This window comes from Oncorhynchus tshawytscha, linkage group LG09 (genome assembly GCF_018296145.1).
Source record: "Oncorhynchus tshawytscha isolate Ot180627B linkage group LG09, Otsh_v2.0, whole genome shotgun sequence".
NCBI lineage: Eukaryota > Metazoa > Chordata > Actinopteri > Salmoniformes > Salmonidae > Oncorhynchus > Oncorhynchus tshawytscha.
In genome coordinates this window covers 21,165,570-21,193,226 of record NC_056437.1, presented here as the reverse complement: position 1 = coordinate 21,193,226, position 27,657 = coordinate 21,165,570, and the positions used below count along the sequence as shown (strand labels likewise).

General features: G+C 41.2%; 1 protein-coding gene across 2 annotated transcripts; it reads right to left on the bottom strand.

Moving 5' to 3' along the window:
- Nucleotides 1-2,837: 2,837 nt before the first annotated feature.
- Nucleotides 2,838-24,674, bottom strand: LOC112257550 (small G protein signaling modulator 1). 2 transcript variants are annotated; one of them, XM_024431201.2, is made up of 23 exons: nt 24,402-24,674; nt 24,250-24,293; nt 20,455-20,530; nt 17,746-17,908; nt 17,486-17,635; nt 16,183-16,250; nt 13,982-14,124; nt 13,762-13,893; nt 13,530-13,651; nt 13,354-13,421; nt 13,097-13,260; nt 10,977-11,106; nt 10,366-10,557; nt 10,032-10,177; nt 9,679-9,807; nt 9,390-9,566; nt 9,171-9,239; nt 5,601-7,043; nt 5,189-5,396; nt 4,963-5,072; nt 4,742-4,838; nt 4,345-4,512; nt 2,838-4,102 (listed from the first exon to the last, which is right to left on the bottom strand). In XM_024431201.2, the coding sequence occupies exons 1-23, from the start codon at nt 24,406-24,408 to the stop codon at nt 4,014-4,016; spliced, it is 4,095 nt and encodes a 1,364-aa protein (XP_024286969.1). In that variant the 5' UTR covers nt 24,409-24,674; the 3' UTR covers nt 2,838-4,013. The 2 variants fall into 2 exon arrangements, with proteins under 2 accessions (XP_024286969.1, XP_024286970.1); XM_024431202.2 differs by having other exon boundaries at nt 17,486-17,632.
- Between the last annotated feature and the right edge of the window lie 2,983 nt (nt 24,675-27,657).

Sequence of the window (27,657 nt, the reverse complement as noted above, 5' to 3'; positions counted from 1 at the left end):
CAGAATTCATTGTCTCACTGACTGAATGGACTCTTAATCATAACATCTTTATCTTTCAGGACCGTATTTCTAAACAGGTCAAAGGATGTGCCATGGGAGCTACAGCCCTTCCTTCTCTGGTTTGTACATAAGGTAAATGGGAAAATGACTTCATTTTGGATCCTTCTAATAACCATTTCTTTGACCGGATTATATGGTGGGGACGCAATATTGATTATGTTTGCCTGTTTTGGTCCGGCTCAGAAGATGAACTTATTTCCTCCCACCAATACCTTAACAGCATTAACCCTAACATCAAACTAACTATGGAGTACAGCAAGGATAACGTTCATTTTTTTTGGACCTCGACATTGGTAAAAATGACAAAGGTTGTTTGCACACAAGCCTACAGATGGGAATACCATTCTGAGAGCAGACAGCTTTCACCCCAAAAGGCTAAAAGAGAATATTCCATATGGCCAATTCCAAAGAGTCCGCAGAATTTGCGATCAGGAAACAGACTACAGTGTCAAATCTGTTGAATTGGAGAATCGCTTCTTGAATCGGGGCTACAGCGTTCAGGTCCTGAAAGATGCCGGTATAAGGGCTGGATTACTTGACAGAGAGAACTTGTTGCGAAGGGGAGAGCCTTGTGATACATCGGAGATAGTGTATTTTGTTTCAAAATACAGCACTGAAGCAGAGAACATTAAAATAATCAGTCAAAATAATTGGAGAATCATCCAAAGTGATACGCTACTACGCCAAGTCTTTCCTGAGCCACCAGTCATAAGCTTTAAGAGATGTCCTACCCTAAATGACAAATTAGTCCACAGTTATCTTCTGGGTGACTCTCAAAAAACTTGGTTTGACCACAAACCCAGGGGCTCCTTTAAATGTAACCATTGCAACCATTGCAGACATACGGCACAGAAGAAGTATTTTGTTGACACAGCTTCCTAAATGGAGTATCACGTCAAGCATTTCATTAACTGTAAAACCACTCATGTCATCTATAGATTGGAATGTCCACAGTGCAAGGTGTTCTACAATGGAAGGACAAAGAGACGCCTTCAAGACCGCTTAGCGGAACACAAGTACGCCATACGGGTAGGCAATGAAGACTACCCCATGGCAAGGCACTACAAGTCCCTACACCATGTCAACCCTGCCTCCCTACAAGCTATGAGCATTGATCATATTCCGGCCTCAATTGGAAAAGGGGACCGTCTTAAACAGTTAAACCAAAGGGAACGTTTTTGGATTTATAAACTACAGGCCACTAAATACCCTGGTTTAAATGAAGATATGGATTTCTCACCCTTCCTGTAGGGTCGTGATGGGTCCATTTGCTGTCATCTAGTGGACATTTTGCTCAATTGCCCTCAGCTATGGTTAGACTGTTGTTTATGTTTTGCTGTGTTCTAGTATACTATGGAATATATTGCTTTCTTATTCTTGACACTTCTCCCAGGCATATTTAAGGTTAGAACTACCTTTTAGTGTTCTGATACTTCTATCTTGGAGTTGTATTTTTATGATAACATAGCTACAGTATTTCACCTTTTAATGTGTATAGTATTGCTTACTAGGTGTGTCCAATCAATTGTGTAACCACTCCCTCTTCCAATTAGGGCAAATTGAAAAGCTGTTCAAAAGAGGACATTGTATTCCTTTTTTTCTGTTCTCCTTGACGAAGGCCATGCACCCGAAACGCGTCGGTTTTTAAAAACTTTGTTTCTATTGAACATGCCATACCAATAAAGGCATTTTAATCAATTATATGAAGAGTGCTTTGGTCCACCTTTCTTTTTGATGACCAATTTTCTCCTTTTACCAAAGAGCACCTTCTATCTACCAACATTTACTATTGTGTACCTTAGTAGCGCTTCCCTTCCTCCTCTTTCCATAAATACATTTGATTTGATTTGATCTGGGTTTGGTGGATGGCAAGGGAACACTACCTGCCTGAATGCATAGTGCCAACTGTAAAGTTTGGTGGATCAGAAATAATGGTTTGGGGCAGTTTTTCATGGTTCAGGCTATGCCCCTTAGCTCCAGTGAAGGTACATCTTAACACTACAGCATACAATGACATTCTAGACGATTCTGTGCGTCCAACTTTGTGGCAACAGTTGGGGGAAGGGCCTTTCCTGTTTCAGCATGACAATGCCCCGGTGCACAAAGCGAGGTCCATACAGAAATGGTTTGTCGAGGTTGTTCTGGAAGAACTAGTCTGGTCTGCACATAGCCCTGATCTCAACCCCATCAAACACCTTTGGGATGAATTGGAACGCCGACTGCGAGAAAGGGCTAATCATCCAACACCAGTGTCCGACCTCACTAATGCTCTTGTGGCCGAGTAGAAGCAAGTCAAAGCAGCAATGTTCTAACATCTAGTGAAAAGCCTTCCCAGAAGAGTGGAGGCTGTTATGACAGCAAAGGGCAGACCAACTTAATGCCCATGATTTTGGAATGAGATGTTCGACAAGCAGGTGTCCACGTACTTTTGATCCTGTAGTGTATCTTTGTCAACACCAGCACGGTTTCACAGTCACAAAGTCAGATTCCACAGCCACATTGTCAAAATAGGCGCACAAAATAGGTGCTTGTTGGTCTAAATTTAAGGTTTGGGTTAGGCATAAGGTTAGCAGTGTTGTTATAGTTAGGGTTAGGTTTGAAATCAGATTTTAAGAAGAAAAATTATAGAAATGGGCAGGGTTTAGACATAATTATGACTTTATGGCTGTGATAACTAGTGACGACCCTACAGCACACTTTGGCTACAGGCAAAACGTGGCTTTACCAAAGACAACACGGAGTAAAGTGCAATGAATTAAACCAAAGTTGACACAATGCTGAATCCAAAATATACGGATTGTTTAATACACAGCAGAGTAATAACAACAATAAACAGTTCAAGAATACATATAAAAAATATTTGTATTTTTCTCCTTTGCTCATATATGTTTGACAGTTTATTTATTTTTATTGTCAAGCGACAAATCACATGTACAGTAGCTGACGTGTGTACATATCTCATCACGTGTACAGTAGCTGGCGTGTGTACATATCTGATCACATGTACAGTAGCTGACATGTGTACATATCTGATCACATGTACAGTAGCTGACATGTGTACATATCTGATCACATATACAGTAGCTGACATGTGTACATATCTGATCACATGTACAGTAGCTGACATGTGTACATATCTGATCACATGTACAGTAGCTGACATGTGTACATATCTGATCACATATACAGTAGCTGACATGTGTACATATCTGATCACATGTACAGTAGCTGACATGTGTACATATCTGATCACATATACCGTAGCTGACGTGTGTACATATCTGATATGAAACAATTTAGCTCCATTGTTATGCTCACAGATACTTTTGAACATTAGCCTTTGTGTTACAAATACTTTTACAGTTAACATTACAGTACCACAGCAATACACACAGACATTTAGCCAGGTGAATATATAATGAAGAGACCGATTTAAGCACTAATACAAAAATACTGGCTACCATGTTGGAGGGCTGCACCTCTACTCTGTGAATGGTTCTAACTGATGGGAAGTGCATGATGGCAATGTACAAACAAGATCTCATTTGGTAATCATATTGAGAATATCCCTGCACAAAATAGCTAAATTTAAGGCAAAACAAATACAAAAACATCCTGAAGCAATATGCAAAAGAGTTTTTGTTTTTAAAAGGGTACATTCACTAAGTGAACAATTACATTTATTCAAACGTATTGATTATAATGTTAATTACCTGAACATAGGAAAGTGCTTTTAGAGACACAGAAATATTGTGTTGTGCAATTATTGTAGTGTGAGTATATTTTCAGTATGGGTCACCTGATGATTTCAGGAATATAAATAATTATTTAGAAGCATGATTTTGAAATACTGAATAATTGTTTGTTTTTTTAGCTTTCATACAAATACAAGTGAACATATTGTCAAAATGTTGCACACTGAGTGAAAGGGAAAGGAACAGACGCATGGTGGATTATTTGTTTTCTATGAGAGTCTGCACTTTGAGGACCAAGTCTCGAGCCATCGTTAGGACCTGCGGGACGTTGTGATGCTCGGCCATTTCTGAAGAGGGAAATCAAATCAAGCACACTGTGTTACAAGAACCTAATTGGTTGTGTTGATTTACATATGAGTGCAGCCCATGGAGTTGTGCTTTTTGATGTTGTTAGCAAGCACAATAAAAGCAGTTGCTACATTCAAAACATACATTCAGCAAGCAAAAAGAAAGTGGCAATGAAATGAAATAACTGAATTGTCAAATATTGCATTCCATAACAACATCTAAAGTCATCGTTTAACCTCACCGTTGAAGAACTTGATGATGTCAGTGAAGTCCATGTTGTTCTCCAGGATGATGTCTCGGTACATCTCCACCAGTGCCAGAGCGATGAAGAGGACAAAATGAGTGGAGGAGGTATACGTGGCCGCCCAGATGGTCTCCCACACGGAGAACACATCATCATACACCATCTCTGAAGGGAAGAATGGCACAGCAGGTTATACACCAAAGAAGACTGTGATATGACCTGCCTGCAGAACAGTCATGTCACAGAAATAAAATGTCAGAAAAAAATAGCTAAAAATCTGTATCGGTCCTTCATATTGTATAACTTGAACAAGATTCATTTAGGTTTAAACATCACCAGCATGGCCCTTTTATAGTGTGTGCGATGTAACACATGCCCGTGCAGATGTCAGCACCTCGTTTGAAGTCTAGCAGGAACCAGCGGTAGCAGAAGTAGAAGTGAGTGTAGTCTCCATTCATCTGCATCACTTCAAAGAGCTCTGCATCAAGGATCTAGCAGAAAAGATGATGAGAGTGCCTATCTGGTATTACAAAGTAATATCGCTGTACTTATAATAATGTGCATGTGTGACTGTGTATATACGTGCGTGTGTGTGAGCATACGTGTTTATGGTACCTGGATGAGGGAGCGCATGTTGGCAAAGTGTGAGTCCATGGCCCCTCCATGGGGGAAGTTGTGATTCATCCTTTTCATCAACTCAGAGAAGCAGCTGAACGCTATGACCTCTGAGTAACACACAGACACAAATAAACAGCAAATGATTAATGTTATCTTACTCATGTCTGCAAATGATGCAGTAATATTATGCAGTATAAGAGAGCTATTGTTAATGCAGACTGACCGTCATCCAGAATGACCAGTAAAGGAGCCAGCAGATCACACATGCCCTGGACATAGCCAATCTCCAGATGCTGCCATACATAACTGCACATTATGTTGCGTAGTTTCTCCAGGTTAGCAGGAGTGAAGTACCAGTAGGATCTGTCACAGCGCCTCACGTCCTTATCAATGCGATGCAGGTTGAGCAAGTACAAATCCAGCTGCTCTTGCTGCACAGAGTGACAAAAGGGACTAAGATTAGTTAAATTTGATCAACTTCAAATGGCTATTGTTTCGTCATTCATACCAGCATTGTGTCAGCTCTGTAGCCAGTTGGGTACTGTATGTTAAACCAACCCTTAGCCAATTAACCTCAAAAGCTGTGACATTCATTACAGTACACATACAGTAGGTAACTCATTTGGAGTACTTACAGAATAGGTAGTCCCTGCTGGGGACAATGCCACTGGTGAGACATCAGGTTTGAGTTCCTCTGTCTCAACCACAGAGTCAGACTGAGTGTAGAGACTTTCCATCTCAGGCTCCTCCTCAGACAGGGCTGGCTCTGTTCCATCAGGACTGGTGTTGGAGGGTGCATCCAGGACAGGCTCCCCTGAGCCAACTCTCCCCAGGGCCAAGGGGGCAGGTGGGGGAGCCATCAGGCCAGACAAAGGTCTAGCCCAGGCCGTGGGAATATCCTCCATCTCTAAGGCGGAGGGCGAGTCATCAGAATCTAGTGTATCAGGAGATCGCCTAGAGTGGGATGTCACTGTAACACTGGCCCTGGCCTCAGGCAGGGGTGGATTCAGTACTGGCAATGCAGGTGCATGTTTCTCTGAATCTATGGCAGCTGTCATTTCTGCAGCTTTGTTATTGTAATTCTCAGGGAAATTGGCCTCCACAGAGTCTAATGGTTTGGTTACAAATACATCTGCAACCTTTTCTTTAGTACTATCCATGTCTTTCTCACAAACACAAGCCTTGCTGGTTTGAGGGGTTTGCATTTTTTGAAATTCAGATTCTGTGATTTCTTCCATTTCAGAGGAGGTTGTGTCCTCTTTTTCAGCAATACCAGCCTCCCTTATCATTGTTGAATCTTTGTTTCCTTCTGTTACAGATGGCTCTCTGGAACAGAAGGGCTCTGTCGCTGGGGCTTTGTTCTCTTGTGTTTTAGTAAATGTGGCCTCGCCTAGTGGGGGAGCTGGAATATATATATTAGAAACCTCCATTTCTAGTTTGAGAATATCAGTATTCTCAGTTGCAAACACTGCTCTCACAAGGAGCTTTGTGTCTTCTGTGGTGGAAACTTCAGACAACCCATCTGCTATAACGTTGTTTTCTTCCATTTCAACATTTCCTAAGGACTTTGCATATTTTTTGTAAGAACCCTCTTCAACTTTCTCTGAGGTTTTCACGATTTCTACCAATCTAGAGCTTGCAACCACTTCACGCTCTGGGGCCTTGAACTCTCCGGCTGATGCAGCCTTGTCGTCAACTGTTATCGGCAGCTTTAGGTCTTCAGATCCAACTTCAGTTCCCAAGACAGTGAAAGGATTCTCTATTAGGGGTGGCTCAGCCTTGGCCACTAGGCTATATGCAGCTCCTTGGACCGCTGATGGCTCTGGTGATGGCTGAGTGGCTGCTGGTCTGACTGGTGAGTCAGATACAGGACTGTTGCTGTTGTTTGTGCTTTGAGGCTGTTCTGGAAGACCTGAGTCAACAGACAAGCTATAGAAGGATGGGTCCCCAGAGTCTGAGGTACCGTTTGGGATGGCTACATCTCGGAGGTCTTTCAGTGGGGTTTTGGACCGCTCTTTGCTTTTCTCTCGCTTCGTCTCAGATTCAATCAGTTCCACTTCCTCGACAAACCAAAATGCCTGCAACAGCAGACCATAGGAGAGTGAATACCAAGTATTATCAAGATTAGAGGTCGACCGATTAATCGGAATGGCCGATTAATTAGGGCCGATTTCAAGTTTTCATAACAATCGGAAATCTGCATTTTTGGGCGCCGATTTTGCAGATGTTTTTTATTTTTTTATACCCTTATTTAACTAGGCAAGTCAGTTCAGAACACATTCTTATTTTCAATGACGGCCTAGGAACGGTGGGTTAACTGCGTTGTTCAGGGGCAGAACGACAAATTTTCACATTGTCAGCTCGGGGGATCCAATCTTGCAACCTTACAGTTAACTAGTCCAACGCTCTAACCACCTGCCTCTCATTGCACTCCATGAGGAGCCTGCCTGTTATGCGAATGCAGTAGAAGCCAAGGTAATTTGTTAGCTAGCATTAAACGTATCTTATAAAAAAACAATTAATCATAATCACTAGTTAACTACACATGGTTGATGATATTACTCGTTTATCTAGCGTGTCCTGCGTTGGATATAATCGATGCAACGCTGGGGATTGATTTAACAAAAGCGCATTTGAAATCGTTGGACGACTGTACCTAACCATAAACACCAATGCCTTTCTTAAAATCAATACAGAGAAGTATATATTTTTAAACCTGCATATTTAGCTAAATGAAATCCAGGTTAGCAGGCAATATTAACCAGGTGAAATTGTGTCGTTTCTCTTGCGTTCATTGCACGCAGAGTTAGGGTATATGCAACAGTTTGGGTAGCCTGGCTCATTGCGAACTAATTTGCCAGAATTATGACATAACATTGAAGGTTGTGCAATGTAACAAGAATATTTAGACTTAGGGATGCCACCCGTTAGAGAAAATACCGAACGGTTCCGTATTTCACTGAAATAATAAACGCTTTGTTTTCGAAATGGTAGTTTCCGGATATGACCATATTAATGACCAAAGGCTTATATTCCTGTGTGTTATTATGTTATAATTAAGTCTATGATTTGATAGAGCAGTCTGACTGAGCGATGGTAGGCAGCAGCAGGCTCGTAGGCATTCATTCAAACAGCACTTTCGTGCATTTTGTGAGTAGCTCTTTGCAAGCACAGCGCTGTTTATGACTTCAAGCCTATCAGCCTAATGGCTGGTGTAACCGATGTGAAATGGCTAGTTCGTTAGCTGGGTGTGCGCTAATAGCGTTTCAAACGTCACTCGCTCTGAGACTTGGAGCAGTTATTCCCCTTGCTCTGCAAGGGCCCCAGCTTTTGTGGAGCGATGGGTAACGCTGCTTTGAGTGTGGCTGTTGTCGATGTGTTCCTGGTTCGAGCCCAGGTATGGGCGAGGAGAGGGGCGGAAGCTATACTGTTACACTGGCAAAACTATAGTGCCTATGTAACGGAAGTGAAACGGCTAGCTTAGTTAGCGGTGCGAGCTAAATAGCGTTTCAATCGGTGACGTCACTTGCCCTGAGACCTTGAAGTAGTTGTTCCCCTTGCTCTGCAAGGGCCGCGGCTTTTGTGGGGTGATGGGTAACGATGCTTCGTGGGTGACTGTTGTTGATGTGTGCAGAGGGTCCCTGGTTCGCGCCCGGGTATGGGTGAGGGGACGGTCTAAAGTTATACTGTTACACCTATAAGAACATCCAATAGTCAAAGGTATATGCAATACAAATGGTATAGAGAGAAATAGTCCTATAAATACTATATTAACTACAACCTAAAACCTCTTACCTTGGAATATTGAAGTCTCATGTTAAAAGGAACCACCAACTTTCATATGTTCTCATGTTCTGAGCAAGGAACTCAAACGTTAGCATTTTTACATGATACATATTGCACTTTTACTTCTCCAACACTTTGTTTTTGCATTATTTAAACAAAATTGAACATGTTTCATTATTTATTTGAGGCTAAATTGATTTTTATTGATGTATTATATTAAGTTTAAAAAAGTGTTAATTCAGTATTGTTGTAAATTGTCATTATTACAAATACATTTTGTTTTTAAATCGGCCGATTAATCGGTGGCTGCTTTTTTGGTCCTCCAATAATCGTTATCGGTATCGGCGTTGAAAAATCATAATTGGTCGAACTATAATCAAGATATTCTATTAAAATCCTTCAGTATAAACATACTATACCTGTGTGCTACTTCTGGAGTCATTCTGTGAGTGGGCAATCTGTTTGTCTGAACCAATGCTCTGTGAGGACTGGTGTAGGAGGATGATACAAATGCCAACCAGGAAGAGACCAGAACAGCATGGGGAGAGACATATGTAAGTGTATTAACCATATGAGTATGAGTCACAAATTCTGTCATGTGTTGCACTCATCAAATGGGACTGGTATGGCCCACTTACATCAGTGCTGATGGTGGAGTCTCTCTGCACTGGTCCTGGTCTGTCTACACTGGCCACAGAGTTGCACTTGGCTATGGCTTCAGCATGCTTCTCCCCCTCTTTCTGCTTTACGATGGCCTCACAGCCCAGCCACTCTTTCATAGTCTGCTCATAGCAGGCCCGCACCTGCTCATCCACCTATACACAGATTATAAATACACAGGGTCACTAGTGTGTACATTTGATCATCCTTCCTACTTTGATTCCTGAGTTCCATAATTTTACCACATTACAATATAACAATACCCACCTCCATCCTACATTTCTGGGTCATATCGAAGTGGTAGTGTCCCAGCAGGAATGGCCAGACCTCCTTGCGTATTGTAGGAGCCACACCACCATAGTACACCAGACGCAGAAGCTCATGCTCATCATATGCCTGCAGGAGAAAAGATTGTGAATGTGATTATATACAGACTCAATACAGTACTGTCATCAGCTGCTGTGTGATTCTGTACGCCTCTCAGTGGGATGTTGATGAAGCAGTTACAATCACACTGTAATCAGTTATCTAAGCCTTGAAGAACATACACAATCACTGCATGTTGTGGTTGTGTGTACAATGTGTTGAGAATGATGAGCAGATGGTACAGTAGATCTTACAGAGCGGTCCTGGAGGAAGCTGCTCCAGACATCCACAGTGAGTCCTTCCTGGGCATCATGAGGCACGTTAGGGTCGATGATGGTGGGGTTGACCAGGGCAGAGAGGTGGATACGAACAGTGGACAGGTGACGGCAGTAGGCAAGCCCTTCAATGAAGAAGTGAAGAAACGTGCATGGTTATCAATCCAGCCATAACATGAAGACACTGGCGTACAAAACATTCCCGCAAGACGCCCCCCCCCCTCGCCCTTGTGAAGCTGCAGTATGCCACTGCATGAAGATTATAGCATTTGAATCGGTCTTTCCTAAATGAATTTATGATGCATGTACTCACAACCATAGAAAGCACGGGAAATGATCTGGTACTTCATGGTGTCACAGAGGAGTTTCAGGGGAGCCCTGTCCTGGTTGCAGCCGTTGGGTAGTGAGCCAACACGGGATCCGTTGAGAGCGCAGGAGAAACAGGAGGACTTCCTGGGTGTGGGGTGCCACATGTTCAACGCCTGGTCCATCAGCTCTGGAGCCACTGGACAGCAAACAACAGGCTCAATGTTATCATCAGCATGAACATCGCAGTTATTGTTATTGTCATTAGCAACAGCTACAAGATCTTCTAGAACTGATAGAGGATTTGGGTGACTTTCTTTCATAATAACCATGGAAACATTGACAAACCAAGACAGAAGATGGAGGTGTGACAAAGACAACTTGATGCCCATGTATGGTCTCAAATCCAGGGTAACTAATGGAGGGTGTTCGCAGATTCACAGGACTACAGATACAGGCCGAGACACATGGGCTGGACAGAGAGGGGCTGAGGGAAGGCACATGGGACAATGGTCAGCAAAACAATGAGAGCGAGCAAAACAAATGAATGAAAAAGTTTATTCTGAACATATTTGAACAGAAAATCGATACAGAATAAGAAGATCACAAGTGACATACCAAAGTCTGACGGAGTACCAGGAAGCAGGATCCGAAAGACATAGTCAGTGGCCTCGTCCTCTTCTTTATCCGACACAGACTCCACAGAGCCCTGCGGACTCCTCTTCCGCAATTTAGGGAAAACCTTTCCCTGTAGGCAAAGGAATGTACTGCACTCAGTATAAGACAAAGGAATGTACTGCACTCAGTATAAGACAAAGGAATGTACTGCACTCAGTATAAGACAAAGGAATGTAAGCACTCAGTATAAGACAAAGGAATGTACTGCACTCAGTATAAGACAAAGGGATGTACTGCACTCAGTATAAGACAAAGGGATGTACTGCACTCAGTATAAGACAAAGGAATGTACTGCACTCAGTATAAGACAAAGGAATGTACTGCACTCAGTATAATACAAAGGAATGTACTGCACTCAGTATAAGACAAAGGAATGTACTATAATACACTCAGTATAAGACAAAGGAATGTACTGCACTCAGTATAAGACAAAGGAATGTACTGCAATGTACTGCACTCAGTATAAGACAAAGGAATGTACTGCACTCAGTATAAGACAAAGGAATGTACTGCACTCAGTATAAGACAAAGGAATGTACTGCACTCAGTATAAGACAAAGGAATGTACTGCACTCAGTATAAGACAAAGGAATGTACTGCACTCAGTATAAGACAAAGGAATGTACTGCACTCAGTATAAGACAAAGGAATGTACTGCACTCAGTATAATACAAAGGAATGTACTGCACTCAGTATAAGACAAAGGAATGTACTGCACTCAGTATAAGACAAAGGAATGTACTGCACTCAGTATAAGACAAAGGAATGTACTGCACTCAGTATAAGACAAAGGGATGTACTGCACTCAGTATAAGACAAAGGAATGTACTGCACTCAGTATAAGACAAAGGAATGTACTGCACTCAGTATAAGACAAAGGAATGTACTGCACTAGTATAAGACAAAGGAATGTACTGCACTCAGTATAATACAAAGGAATGTACTGCACTCAGTATAAGACAAAGGAATGTACTGCACTCAGTATAAGACAAAGGAATGTACTGCACTCAGTATAAGACAAAGGAATGTACTGCACTCAGTATAAGACAAAGGAATGTACTGCACTCAGTATAAGACAAAGGAATGTACTGCACTCAGTATAAGACAAAGGAATGTACTGCACTCAGTATAAGACAAAGGGATGTACTGCACTCAGTATAAGACAAAGGAATGTACTGCACTCAGTATAAGACAAAGGAATGTACTGCACTCAGTATAAGACAAAGGAATGTACTGCACTCAGTATAAGACAAAGGAATGTACTGCACTCAGTATAAGACAAAGGAATGTACTGCACTCAGTATAAGACAAAGGAATGTACTGCACTCAGTATAAGACAAAGGGATGTGCTGCACTCAGTATAAGACAAAGGGATGTGCTGCACTCAGTATAAGACAAAGGGATGTGCTGCACTCAGTATAAGACAAAGGGATGTTATGATGATGATTTGCGAGAGTGATTAAAGTTTTATTTCATCTTACTCTAAAACTCAGTTTAATTGTGAAGCACGACTAGGCTAGATACAATTAATGATCCAGCCTGAGAAGGCCAGTCTCAAGTCAATATCCTTGTCCTTGGTCTCGCAAATGTCCTTCATGTTATCCAGAGGATGAATTAAGACCCCACTCACACTTAAATTCCTAGGTTTTATATTCTTTCACTGCCCTGCTGGTAATATACCACAACCCTTACAAAGCTATCTTCTATTGCAGCCTGTGAATTATATTCCCAGCTCTGCTATCACTACCACTTTCATCATCACAACCCATATAAAAAACCTTCAGACCGTGTTCCCTTTGCTTTGGCAGGTCAATGTTATTTTCTACTTGGAGGCTAAATTGGTGGATAAGATCAATGTCAGTGTAAAAGTATTCCTCTGGCAGCAGTGTACTAACACAGAGATCAGAGTTATCCTCAGCCAAACAACATACATTATGCTATAGATGACCCTGTTTTAATGTTTTAGAAACAACTAGCTAAATCATACCATCAGGCTTAATTTAGTGGATGTGGACATAATGGCTACAGTAAACATGAATTGAGATCGGAATAATGCAGACCTTTCCCCTCTGGGACCAGAGCGGGGGATCCAGTTGTCCGTGTGGCAGCAGGCCCGTCTCCAGGCAGGTCAGGAACTGGAGCAGGTGTCCTCCCCGGGGGAACCGCAGTGGAGGCCTCTGGATCCCATCCTGACTCACCAGAACCACTGTCCCACCACTGTCCACTGGGAAAAAACATGATCACAAGGTCAATAACACACAAACAAACAAATGTATACAAAGCTATAGGACTACATAATTAAGAGAGGTTCCTGTACCTTGCTGATGGCAGTGCAGATAAACAATCTCCGCCAGGCGAATAGTCATGGCAAAGTCCCAATAAACACTGTAGGAAAATAAATGTGTGAACAAATCATATATAATTTGGCATGCTCAGTGGACAAATATGAGTGTCTGAATATGTTTCAATTACTGTGATTTGATATTACATTACCTTTTTTCAGTATCATCTGCCACAGTGCCATTCATGAGCTGGTTGGGCGTCCATTTCAGGGTCATGAGATCTGCAGTCTGGTGGAGAGACAGGTACCCTGGAATAGCCTCCATGTCATCCCTCTGTTGATCAAGACAAGATATTTGTTACAAAGCATTCCCTGCTGTTTAAACAGTGATAAAAAGTTATGTCAGATCCTTTAAATCACACACATGCACACATATACACACACCGGCTGCACCAGGACGTTGTTCTTGCCAAACAGCAGTGTAGCCCTGTTGTTCTGATGGAGGGACTCAACGTAGTCCCGAGCCCACAGGATGGGCCGGTCCTCCATACTGCCACTGGACTGCCTCTTCTGGATCTAATAGAAAATACCATTTGACAATTTCTTATACATCATATACTTCACACACATCATTCATTTACAAACACATCATCCACACACTGACCAGGGCAGGTCGCCTGGAGGGGGAGTCCTGGCGACAGTGGCCACTGTGGATGCGGTGTCTCTGGACTAGCTCATCAGCAGATGGGTCTGTCCAGAAGTGGTCGGCTGTCTTCACCTTAGTGTACTCCAGAGCACAGGGGCCGACTGCAAGAGTAAAAGCAACAAAACACTGAGATCCACAACAGTTTGGGCGTGGAAAAGTGAAATCACTATTTCTAGCCCCTAAAGAACTGTACTAAACCATCATCATACAGAGTGAAATAACTAGGTACCAGCAATGTCATTGTTACGCTCACAGGAAGAGGTAAATGCACTTGTCTGTTATACGTGTGAGTATAAAGTGAATTTGGAGTTAGTAACCAGTATATTTATCTTCTAAACCACAGAGCTATGTCCTTATCTGAAATAAGGTAATGTCCACTGTTAAGCACTAGTCTCCTACGGTTGAAGTCGGAAGTTTAAATACACTTATGTTGGAGTCATTAAAAGTTGTTTTTCAACCACTCCACAAATTTCTTGTAAACAAACTATAGTTTTGGCAAGTCAGTTAGGACATCTACTTTGTGCAAGACACAAGTAATTTTTCCAACAATTGCTTACAGACATATTATTTCACTTATAATTCACTGTATCACAATTCCAGTGAGTCAGAAGTTTACACACACTAAGTTGACTGTGCCTTTAAACAGCTTGGAAAATTCCAGAAAATTATGTCATTGCTTTAGAAGCTTCTGATAGGCTAATTGACATAATTTGAGTCAATTGGAGGACTATCTGTGGATGTATTTCAAAGCCTACCTTCAAACTCAGTTCCTCCTTGCTTGACATTATGGGAAAATCAAAAGAAATCAGCCAAGACCTCAGAAAAAAATATTGTAGACCTACACAAGTCTGGTTCATCCTTGGGAGCAATTTCCAAACGCTTGAAAGAACCACGTTCATCTGTACAAACAATAGTACGCAAGTATAAACACCATGGCACCACGCAGCTCTCATACAGTTCAGGAAGGAGACACGTTCTGTCTCCTAGAGATGAACGTACTTCGGTTCAAAAAGTGCAAATCAATCCCAGAACAACAGCAAAGGACCTTGTGAGGATGCTGGAGGAAACAGGTAGAAAATCTATATCCACAGTAAAAACGAGTCCTATATCGACATAACCTGAAAGGCCGCTCAGCAAGGAAGAAGCCACTGCTCTAAAACCACCATAAAAAAAGCCAGACTATGGTTTGCAACTGCACATGGGGACAAAGATCGTACTTTTTGGAAAATTGTCCTCTGGTCTAATGAAACAAAAATACAACTCTTTGGCCATAATGACCATCGTTATGTTTGGAGGAAAAAGGGGGAGGCTTGCAAGCCGAAGAACACCATCCCAACCGTGAAACACAAGGGTGGCAGCATCATGTTGTTTTGCTGCAGGAGGGACTGATGCACTTTCCTTTCATGAGGAAAGGAAAATTATGTGGATATATTGAAGCAACATCTCAAGACATCAGTCAGGAAGTTAAAGCTTGGTCGCAAATGGGTCTTCCAAATGGACAATGACCCCAAGCATACTTCCAAAGTTGTGGCAAAATGGCTTAAGGACAAGAAAGTCAAGGTATTGGAGTGCCCATCACAAAGCCCTAACCTCAATCCTATAGAAAATGTGTGGGCAGAACTGAACAAGCGTGTGCGAGCAAGGAGGCCTACAAACCTGACTCAGTTACACCAACTCTGTCAGGAGGAATGGGCCGAAATTCACCCAACTTATTGTGGGAAGCTTGTGGAAGGCTACCCGAAACGTTTGACCCAAGTTAAACAACTTAAAGGCAATGCTACCAAATACTAATTGAGTGTATGTAAACTTCTGACCCACTGGGAATGTTATGATAGAAAAAAATCTTAAATAAATAATTCTATCTACTATAATTCTGACATTTCACATTCTTAAAATAAAGTGGCGATCCTAACTGACCTAAGACAGGGAAGTTTTACTAGGATTAAATGTCAGGAATTGTGAAACACAGAGTTTAAATGTATTTGGCTAAGGTGTATGTAAACTTCTGACTTCAACTGTATGTCATGTTGTATCTATAGGTTATCTTAGAGGGAGTCACAGTCACTGTAATGTGCCATTCAATGTGCTATTTCTTATCTTATCAGATCTGTCTGGCCACATTCTGGCAATAGAAGCTATAAGAAGAGGTCCATTAATACCTAACAGAGAGGCAAGGATTGGTCCATCCACAGCATCCATTAGAATGGCCTCCCTGTCATAGAAAGCACTGGAAGACAGAAAATCATGTTAACTAAAAATGGTGCAAGACTCTGAAAAGTGACTGTAATACTGTTTTTGCATAAGATTTACAGTATTTTGACAAAAGAAATGGCTATGTTTATATGACCCCATTACTAACAAGGCCATTTCTCCCACATTCTTGCCTACACATGCCTTTTATACCTCCTGTGCGCATTCCGGCAGGTCAGTGACAAGTGGTAATAGTAATGTGCAGATGTGAGGGGGCGTTTATTTGAATAAATCCATTGAATATACACAATCAAAAATACATCTATTATTAATTTGTTAAGGCAAGTCCTACGAAACATAAGACTAATAAAAGTCATTTTCAAAACAATAGAATGACATATTTTGAGTTTAATTATGTTATGTCCAAATGAGATCTATTTTGTTCATTAAACAGTCAAGACACACCTACCCCGATCACAGTCCACACCCATATATTTTGTAGTAAGAATATGACAGAATAAAAATAGAGTAAAATACAAATAATATTGTTCCCACACAACTTGTGTCACGGGAATGTGTGGAACAGCTGTCATATAAAAAAAGTGATAGCCTATTATTGCTAAATGTTTCTGATCAGCAATATTGTAGATAACCAAACGAACAGATGAGCTATACAACCCCCATTTGCCCAGCCTGAAACCAATTGACCAAATAGTCCATACAGATAGAGATTCAATTAAACAAAATCACATTGATTGAGACAAGTCAGTGAAGACACAGGGTTTTAGTCAGGAGTAGGCCTAGGCTTCTAAGCGTCTGTGAGTGAAGAGCAAAATAATATATTACATAACATGCTGGCAAAATGTTCTAAATAATTAGCCAAATAGACAAGATGATCATAAACAGCACTTACCTTAACTTAGCTAACATTTCCCTAGCCAAATTGTAGAACTGGCAGGAGGATGGTTTACTGCCGCTGCCTAGCAACCATCAAGAGTTTAAGAGAGTAGTGCGTGCCAATGCCTGCCCAGCATTACGGCTACGTTTCATACTGAGCCGTAGGCAGAACTTTACCGAAATAATTACTTGGTAGTTAGGCGGGAAATCAAAGTTTGGGCTTTGATTCCAGCAATAGTTGGTGGTATGGTATAGTTAGTAGAAAAATGACTTCGTGTGAAAGGGATATGAGTAGTAGGCTATACATTGAACAGCAACTATTGGGATTTGTAAGATCAAACACAATATCAGCCAGAAGCTGATCAGTTGATTAACCTGCTGTTCTCCACTAGGTACATTACAATCTTGTCCAGAAGCTTCTCCATAAGAGCAGTGCGGATCCACAGGTTCCTCAAGCCCTGGGGGGGGAGGTTGGTCACCCTGGGTTGTTTCGGAACACTGACATTATTTAGTTGAGCCTGTCTGCTGGAGGAGAGGAGAGGAGAGTGTGATACAAATGTGGTATACTTTTGACATCTGTGTGTGTGTGGAGGGGGGGGGGTGATGGGAATTACTATCCAAGATCATTGTCTTACTTGGTCTCGATGAGCTGCTCTAGTTCTTGGACCTTTTGACACAGTTCCTCCACCGGGGTGAAGCTCTTCCCCACCTTCATGAAGAGTGCTGCTACCTTATTACTGCACAGGAGGCCCGCTGCTCGCCTCTTCAGCCCATGGAGCACACATGCCTCCACTACAGCTGTTCACACACATAGTACAGAATATACAGACACAAACGGTAAACACAGTTTGGTTTTCCCTAAAGCGATATTCACTAAGCTATGATTGCATACCCTGTAAACAACAAGTAAACCACATACTGTTTATGGATTTCCCTAGCAAAGTTTGATATTTTTCAGGAGCACCCGATGAAAATGAAGTGAGAAACCCTTTTGAGTGCTACTGCAGAGAGGCAGGGATGGGTTGGAGGGCAGGCGCAGGTGGCTCTCAACAGGACCAGAAATAGACTGAAAACCGACAAATGCTGTTTACTGTTGCAACACTCTTATAAAAAAAGGTGCCAATTAGAACTATACAGGATTCTTTGGTTTGTCCCCATAGAGGAACCCTTTTTGGTGCAGGGTAGAACCATTTGCAGAGGGTTTTTATCTAGAACCCTTTATGTAGGATCCTTCAAAGAACCATTTTATAATCTAAAGGTTCTTCCGAGAACCGTCTATGGAGGGTTCTACCAAGAACCATTTTATAATCTAAAGGTTCTTCCTAGAACCGTCTATGGAGGGTTCTACTAGCCTCATTAGCCTTTAAAATGGTATTATTTATGACAATACATGTACACCAAGCTTTTCTTTGAGGGCCTAGCTATACCCTAAAATAGTGGTGTTAGGAGTTTCCTGGTATACAGGCCACATCCGGCCTGCAAGTCACATTATGCTGGCTTGCAAAGTTATTTGTAATTCCTATTGGAATCCAGACAGAGTTAGGATATCCAGCAAGTGGATTGTTAATCACCCGCAACCTGCATCCAAAATGACTGCCAGGGTAGGGAAGAATACTGAGACTACCTCAATCATCGAAACTGGAACAAATATCTCAGTAACAGGAGCAATAAATCCAACAGATTGGATTAGTTTAGATGTATGTTATTTATCTTTGTGTAGCATAAAATGTATCAACCAATCAATGTACATGCAAAAACACAGATATTAGAGTCAAACTGGGAAATATTATATATGTTTCTATTTATAAACCCTTCCAAAGAATCCTTCTTGCCTTACAAAGAGTTATCAAAGAACCCTTTCTTCCCAAAAATGGTTCTTAAGATGTTAACGGTTCTTCTAGGTAGAACCTTTTGTCTTACAAAGAACTCTTGTCTTACAAAAATAGTTATTCTGATCAAACAGTTGTTGGTAGAACCTTATCCTTCCCCAAGAGCCCTGTCAAGCCCTGCCACCTCCTACTACCCCAATCTGTGTACGGTCACATTCTCAACCAACGCAGCTTGATTTTAGGCAGGCACTGGCCACAGCCATAGTAAAGAATAAGAGACAGCCTAAAATCAAGCTGTGTTTGGTTGAGAATGTGACCGTACGCAGATTGGGGTAGTAGGAGGTGGCAGGACTTGACATGGCTTGACATTTCAACTCCACAGGATGATGCCTGATGTCACTTTGCTCTGTAAATGTCAATGTAGTCATGAGTAAATGTCTGACCATATAATCAGTTAAGATTTTGTATGTGAAATTAACTGTATGTCTATGGCAGAAATCATCAACTTGATTCAGCCGCGGGCCGTTTTTGTCTTGAGCGGATGGTCAGGGGGCCGGAACATAATTACAAGTAATTTATAGAAGCCCTAACAGATATAATATTTGACTTAACATAATCATTTCAAACATTGCTTACATTTGTATATGATCACATATACATAATCTCTCTATTATGCGTGGGAATACTATGGAACAGATATACAAAAGTAAAATCACTTGAAGCTGACATGTCCAAAAATAAAACATTTTTTAGAAAAAAACATAAATAAAAAAATAAAAACAAATTTTTGCTTATAAAACTTGGGGGACCAAATAATAATCCCCCTGCTTTTGACTCCAGAATCTTACTAATGAGCTGTTAATGGAACAATAATCCTATGTGTCATATCACAAGTGTGAAATGTGAGGCTGTGACACCAGAGGGATGGGGGTGGAGGTTTACAAAGGACTAGTTCAAACCAACAGTGATTCTTCAGTTTATAGAGAATAGCAGCACTGCATGGGTCTTTGAGAAGAGAAAGAAAGGTGCTCTTTGGAGATAAAGTTACTCATCTCACAAAACATGTGAGTTTCTTACTTACTACAACCTCTTGCTTCTATCCACTCCTCTCTTGCTCTCATTACAATCGTAATGGTGTTTGGTCCAAGATGATAAACCAAGCACTTGTTCATCTGTTACACATAAGCTAAGCAGTCATTGAATCAACACTTAGACCCACCCAAAGCAGCTATGCAGCTAGGCCTGCCCATCAACCACGGCACCCTCCCTCCCATCAGATGACTGCAGCAGTACCATATGGCACTGTAGATCAGTTTAATGAATCAATCTCTAATCTATCTGCATAAACTTTAACTGGGGGATAGCAAACCAGCCCAAAAGATATAGGCAAGTCAAAACTCCAATGAGCAATATGAACTGTCAGTACTTCTGTTCACAAACAAATTGGCCTTGACAAACTGTAAAATCTGTAACACTGATTAAATAAGTAATACACTCCTTCATGAACACACTCACCACAGAAGGATATTATATGGCTGCTGTCTGCATGCACAAACTTCCGAGTCACTGCCTCTTCCATGATCTGTTTCACCTGGGAAGAAAAGAGCGAGATAAAGGTGACGTTGGCTTTAATTTAACAGGCAGATGAAGAGACAGGTTCTGACATGAGGAAACAGAAAGAAAATCAAAGTGTAGAAGGTTGGGGAGTGATTACGCAACAATAGATCATCACAGGTAGGCAGAGGGAGGGTGGCGAGGGAATGCAAGTGAGCATGCAGATATGTATCACTTCAGACAAGACAGAGCTTGACCAGTGTAAAAAAATGTGCACTAGTAAAATATATTGTGACCAATTCCCAGATTCTGGAATTATACAGTACAGAGAAATTGTGAACATTGTGAGATAGAAATCCAATCAAATCTACTCGAAAAACTGAGAAAACCTGTCAGAGTTTGAGATACAGTATATTTAGTATCACCAACTAAGACCCTCTTCCTTGCTGCACGACCTGGTGCCAGTCATGTCCCCAGTGTGATGAGGCCTCCACAGGCATGGTGAAGCTAAACGTGGAAGTCTCCAACCCACACACTACTGAATAAAACATCCTGTTTACCCCCCAGCGGGCACCAGAGCCAATGATTGCCTTTACAAGACTCACAATAAGAATTGCTGCCATGAATAACTTGTCAGAATAAGGGTCTTTTGTCTTGCATGTGCCTGTGTGAGTGTGTGCGTGCGTGCGTGATGATGCATGTTGTGTAGTAAGTTATCTATAGATAACATTCTAATATGTACAGAGCCTTGCGAAAGTATTCGGCCCCCTTGAACTTTGCGACCTTTTGCCACATTTCAGGCTTCAAACATAAAGATATAAAACTGTATTTTTTTGTGAAGAATCAACAACAAGTGGGACACAATCATGAAGTGGAATGACATTTATTGGATATTTCAAACTTTTTTAACAAATCAAAAACTGAAATATTTTTGCGTGCAAAATTATTCAGCCCCCTTAAGTTAATACTTTGTAGCGCCACCTTTTGCTGCGATTACAGCTGTAAGTCGCTTGGGGTATGTCTCTATCAGTTTTGCACATCGAAAGACTGACATTTTTTCCCATTCCTCTTTGCAAAACAGCTCGAGCTCAGTGAGGTTGGATGGAGAGCATTTGTGAACAGCAGTTTTCAGTTCTTTCCACAGATTCTCGATTGGATTCAGGTCTGGACTTTGACTTGGCCATTCTAACACCTGTTTATGTTTATATGTTTATTTTTGAACCATTCCATTGTAGATTTTGCTTTATGTTTTGGATCATTGTCTTGTTGGAAGACAAATCTCCGTCCCAGTCTCAGGTCTTTTGCAGACTCCATCAGGTTTTCTTCCAGAATGGTCCTGTTTTTGGCTCCATCCATCTTCCCATCAATTTTAACCATCTTCCCTGTCCCTGCTGAAGAAAAGCAGGCCCAAACCATGATGCTGCCACCACCATGTTTGACAGTGGGGATGGTGTGTTCAGGGTGATGAGCTGTGTTGCTTTTACGCCAAACATAACGTTTTGCATTGTTGCCAAAAAGTTACATTTTGGTTTCATCTGACCAGAGCACCTTCTTCCACATGTTTGGTGTGTCTCCCAGGTGGCTTGTGGCAAACTTTAAACAACACTTTTTATGGATATCTTTAAGAAATGGCTTTCTTCTTGCCACTCTTCCATAAAGGCCAGATTTGTGCAATATACGACTGATTGTTGTCCTATGGACAGAGTCTCCCACCTCAGCTGTAGATCTCTGCAGTTCATCCAGAGTGATCATGGGCCTCTTGGCTGCATCTCTGATCAGTCTTCTCCTTGTATGAGCTGAAAGTTTAGAGGGACGGCCAGGTCCTGGTAGATTTGCAGTGGTCTGATACTCCTTCCATTTCATTATTATCGCTTGCACAGTGCTCCTTGGGATGTTTAAAGCTTGGGAAATCTTTTTGTATCCAAATCCGGCTTTAAACTTCTTCACAACAGTATCTCGGACCTGCCTGGTGTGTTCCTTGTTCTTCATGATGCTCTCTGCGCTTTTAACGGACCTCTGAGACTATCACAGTGCAGGTGCATTTATACGGAGACTTGATTACACACAGGTGGATTGTATTTATCATCATTAGTCATTTAGGTCAACATTGGATCATTCAGAGATCCTCACTGAACTTCTGGAGAGAGTTTCCTGCACTGAAAGTAAAGGGGCTGAATAATTTTTTTCAGTTTTTGATTTGTTAAAAAAGGTTTGAAATATCCAATAAATGTCGTTCCACTTCATGATTGTGTCCCACTTGTTGTTGATTCTTCACAAAAAAAATACAGTTTTATATCTTTACGTTTGAAGCCTGAAATGTGGCAAAAGGTCGCAAAGTTCAAGGGGGCCGAATACTTTCGCAAGGCACTGTATCTCCAATGAAAGTCACCCATTTATTTATTCAGCTCTGTCAAAGATCAAGCTCTCATAATTACAAACAATGGAAGTGAATAGCCAATCACTATTTTCCTCTTCTAAAAATGTCACAAAGATGAACAGTGCCAGTGATTTAGTGATAAAAAAATGTGTGTAAACTTTGAAAGCTGGTTGTGGGGGCTTTCCTATACTTTCCATGCATTTGTCCGCAAAAGCTGGGTACTTTCCATGCATTTTTCTGCTAAATCTGAGTAAACTGTGTTTACTTGCGTTTACCCTACACTACACCACTGGTCAGTGCTATCCATACAAATGAGTACACTATATAATCTGCTGCTAATGATGTACTTTTCCCCCCCTAAAACAACAAAGTGCAACTCTTACATGGACAGAGGACACACCAGCATGCAGCTACACAGAAAAGGAGCCAGACAGGGAGGTAGTCTCCTCTCTCCCTTTCATGTTCCCCAAATCTGCAGCCCAAACTATACCATAAGCCAATTTTCCTTTGAAGAAGTATGATATGGCTGTAGCTAACAGTTGGGGGTCTCTTGCAGAGGTGGTGGGGTCAGAAAACGTTGAGGAGTCGCCAAATAATAAACTATAACATCATGGAACAACAGCAACATCCTAAGAATTTATGAAAATGACCATATATCTAAGTGCTCGCATGTCAAAAATGTTTTTAAAAAGTGTCGTATTCTTCCTGAGGGTTATTATAAACAGATTGGAATAAGATTTAATGTTGCTAAAAAGCTGTCAGTTACACTTGAACTTTCTAAACACTGGATGAAGCAATACAATCTTATCAATTGATTTGGTGTTGTGTTTTATATAAAAGAGAGAGGGGCACTAGGCTATCTGAGATATTAACGCCCAGTGAACTGAATTGCCCTCCATTACAGCACGAGCATTAACATGAAAGACATCTCAGTAAAAGCAGTTATCAATAATCATAGAAATTATGATGCTCATTGGCTCTGCACATTTTGACATACACACGTATTCACATGCAGATAACGGATCCATACCTTAACTAACCGTTACACTGATCTTGGCGTTATTGCCTAGGTTACCTACTGAGACCAAATTATGATTATGATTTCTCTGCATAGGCTATAATCCAAGTATTTCAATCCAAGTCGTCACTGAATGCATGAACGCACCGTTTATAATTAAATAACGATTAAAAAAACATATTAGGCTACATTCTCACAATTAGGCAACATTTTATTGAAACATATCAATTCGATTAGACCTCCCTATTTTACAATCTCATTTTGGCAATCCCAATAAAACAGAACTGCTGCCAGCGATCCATGACCAAGGTTAGTTCTAATAATTAGTTGTTATAAACATTGCAAATAGATAGGCACCCACCTCTTTCTTCACATTGCGCAGCAATTTATGGCGCGTCTCGGCCTCTGGAATAAGAAAATAACAGTATCATTCGAAAGCTGCCGAGGCATTCAAGCCTATGTTGATTTGTCCCCCCTATTAAAATAGAAAAACGAATTATTGAAACATCTTACCTCCCATTGCGCCCCACTGTTGCTGTTGATTCAATTGCACAAAGACAGCTATTTGCTTCAAATGAGCCTCTCTTCAGTTTACACTGTGGCCGATTGTGAATATGCGGCCGAACGCCCCCTTTAAAGCAACACACGCCACACGGTGCAATACACAGTCAATCTTGATGATATGGCCTGTATTTACAGTCTATGATTGATAAAGGATGCAAGGAAGCACGCAGGTAAGCTACACACGAAGGCAGGTACAAGCGCGCGCGTGCGCGCGCCCTCTCTCGCTCACTCAACTGTATATATCCACACACACAAACACACACAATAAGGGGTTGAATATGTGGGTTGAAAGGTATTCCACTGTCTTATTTAGCTAGGCAATCTGTGATTATCTCCAACTCATATAGACTATATATGATTATTGACAGTAATAATAACTCATTTGCAGTAGTCAGCTAACCAATATTGTCTAGATAACAGCTAATAAATAAAATCTCCATAGTAGTCAATGTGAAAAGCAGGCTATCACGTCCCGTATCAAAATAAATTAGTGGTAGACCTAACACAATTTCATGTAAATATGTATAGAATTTTGAGTATGCGTTTTCAATGGCACAATACCAGATGCCTCTCGCTTTCCGTTGCTGATGTCAGACATAACTGGGAGGGAGGGCTCTTTGGGGAGGGTATCGTGATGATAGTGATGTACAGCGGCAATTTTAGCATGGACATGTTGGTGAGGCAAACTCAAAAAATATTTTGGGATGCATGCCACCAAAGCCACTACACAACACAGCACTAAATAATACATGGATTGCAATTTAACGGTGACAAACGGTTCCCACAAACTGTTAGGGCCTACATAATGCTGCCCTAGCAACAAAGCTTTCTTTCAGCACCATGGAGTGAATCCTTACCACTGCTCCACCTGTCTATCAGCGGAGCCTTGTCTTGCAGCAAAACAGTTCATTCAGCCTCATTTACTGCCTTTAAAAAAACCATAACTGAAATGGCTGACTTGCCTAAACAAATGTGGTTTCTACTGACAATTGAGATGTACAAACTATGGCATAAAGGGAAGACGAGCAGATAAGAGGCAATCCGTAATTTCAATGAGCAGATAAGAGGCAATCTGTAATTTCAATGAGCAGATAAGAGGAAATCCATAATTTCGATTAAGACATTAATGAGCAAGATAGGACGAACGTAGTCAAGGTAACTATTTGTCAGCACTTTTAAAATGTACAGTGACAGAATTCAGAACATGGGCTGTTCTTATAGTATTCTCCTAGTACACCAAGTCAGAGCCGCAGGATAAATAAAGGGGGCATATAAGCAATGAAAGTTCTTAAAATATTCAATTATTACATTTATCCAAAACAGGCTATAGGCTACATGTGCACCACCAAGTCAGAACAGTATCATGACGTCAGTGATCTTCAGGTCGGAGCTCTAGAAAGAGGCCCGAGAAGGATGACCGTTCAAAGCGTATTTTCCCAGTTGGAGCTTGTTATTTTCAGAGTGCCCAGTTGTCTTGAACTCACTGAAGTCAGAGATTTTCCAGTTCCAAGTTTCCAGTTGTTTTGAACGTGGCAGATTGACATCATGGTCAATGTATTCAACATTTTCTGGCCCATGGTGTTGAATGTTTATCCTTTTAAACTTGGAAAAGAGACCCTTAAACCCAGACTTGGACCACACACCCACTCCACTGAATAGAAGGTTAGTTATTGCTTTGCAACACTTGCAGTTAGCCACAGATTCCTACCAAACCACCCATTGTTGAATTTTCATTTTCACCCGATGTTACAGGAAGGCCATAAAGATCATCAAGGACATCAACCACCCGAGCCACTGCCTGTTCACCCCGCTATCATCCAGAAGGTGAGGTCAGTACAGGTGCATCAAAGCTGGGACCGAGAGACTGAAAAACAGCTTCTATCTCAAGGCCATCAGACTGTTAAACAGCCACCACTAACATTGAGTGGCTGCTGCCAACACACTGACACTGACACTGACTCAACTCCAGCCACTTTAATAATGGGAATTGATGGGAAATGATGTAAATATATCACTAGCCACTTTAAACAATGCTACCTTATATAATGTTTACATACCCTACATTGTTCATCTCATATGCATACGTATATACTGTACTCTATATCATCGACTGCATCCTTATGTAATACATGTATCACTAGCCACTTTAACTATGCCACTTTGTTTACATACTCATCTCATATGTATATACTGTACTCGATATCAGCTACTGTATCTTGCCTATGCTGCTCTGTACCATCACTCATTCATATATCCTTATGTACATATTCTTTATCCCCTTACACTGTGTATAAGACAGTAGTTTTGGAATTGTTAGTTAGATTACTTGTTGGTTATTACTGCATTGTCGGAACTAGAAGCACAAGCATTTCGCTACACTTGCATTAACATCTGCTAACCATGTGTATGTGACAAATAAAATTTGATTTGATTTGATTTGATTTGATTTAAGGTATATATGTCCAATGGCCAAAGAGCACCATATGACATATGACAAGGTTTGAAAAGGATTTGCCAGTAGATTGTCGACGTGATTCATGATGATGACTGCTTGTCTAGCTTGCTAGCTAAGATGTTGACATGATCAGTCCAATCAAAGCTATGGTAGATATAATGTGATTAGACTTAATTTTATCTGTGGCCAATGACCTTGAGCCTTATTGGATGGGCACTTCTAATATAACTCTATGGCAACACCTACGGGGCTAGAATTTTCAAGCTCTCCCCATAGATTTTGTGGTGATGTAGTGTCCAGAAAACTGAGCCAATCACAGCGCAACTAGAGAACATTATCAACCCCTATGGGCCGTATTTTCCAGTGGCTGCCACAGAAAGCACTGAGCTAAGCTGAAACACCTGCAATTTGGAGCTGCCTTACTCAAGAAAGCAAAAAAGAGACCATGTTTGTATGCAGCTTTATTAACTCAGTTGTTATTATTTTTACAATGTTTGCAAACTGATTAATGTCAAAATAACCTGCAAAACAGGCAACAACAACAAAACATATATATACTCTATATATTATTATTATATATTTTTTTGTTGTTGACCTAAACAGGTGGGGCTCAATGCCCTGAATGACAGGTTGCCACGTGCCCTGAATGAGGTAGCTAATGTTAGTAACATGCCAGGAGTGGTAGACCCATGTCACTTGAATCGAATGATAAATGGAAAGAAGGAGCTAAGCCTATCGATGTTGCTGTCG

Bases quoted from the DNA above. Each gene is read 5' to 3' on its own strand.
- LOC112257550 (XM_024431201.2), bottom strand. The intron at 13,261-13,353 runs GTACAGGAACCT...GTTTTTTCCCAG, and splicing joins TCTGCACTGCCATCAGCAAG to TGGACAGTGGTGGGACAGTG. The intron at 10,178-10,365 runs GTGAGTACATGC...TCTTCATTGAAG, and splicing joins TTCCCGTGCTTTCTATGGTT to GGCTTGCCTACTGCCGTCAC.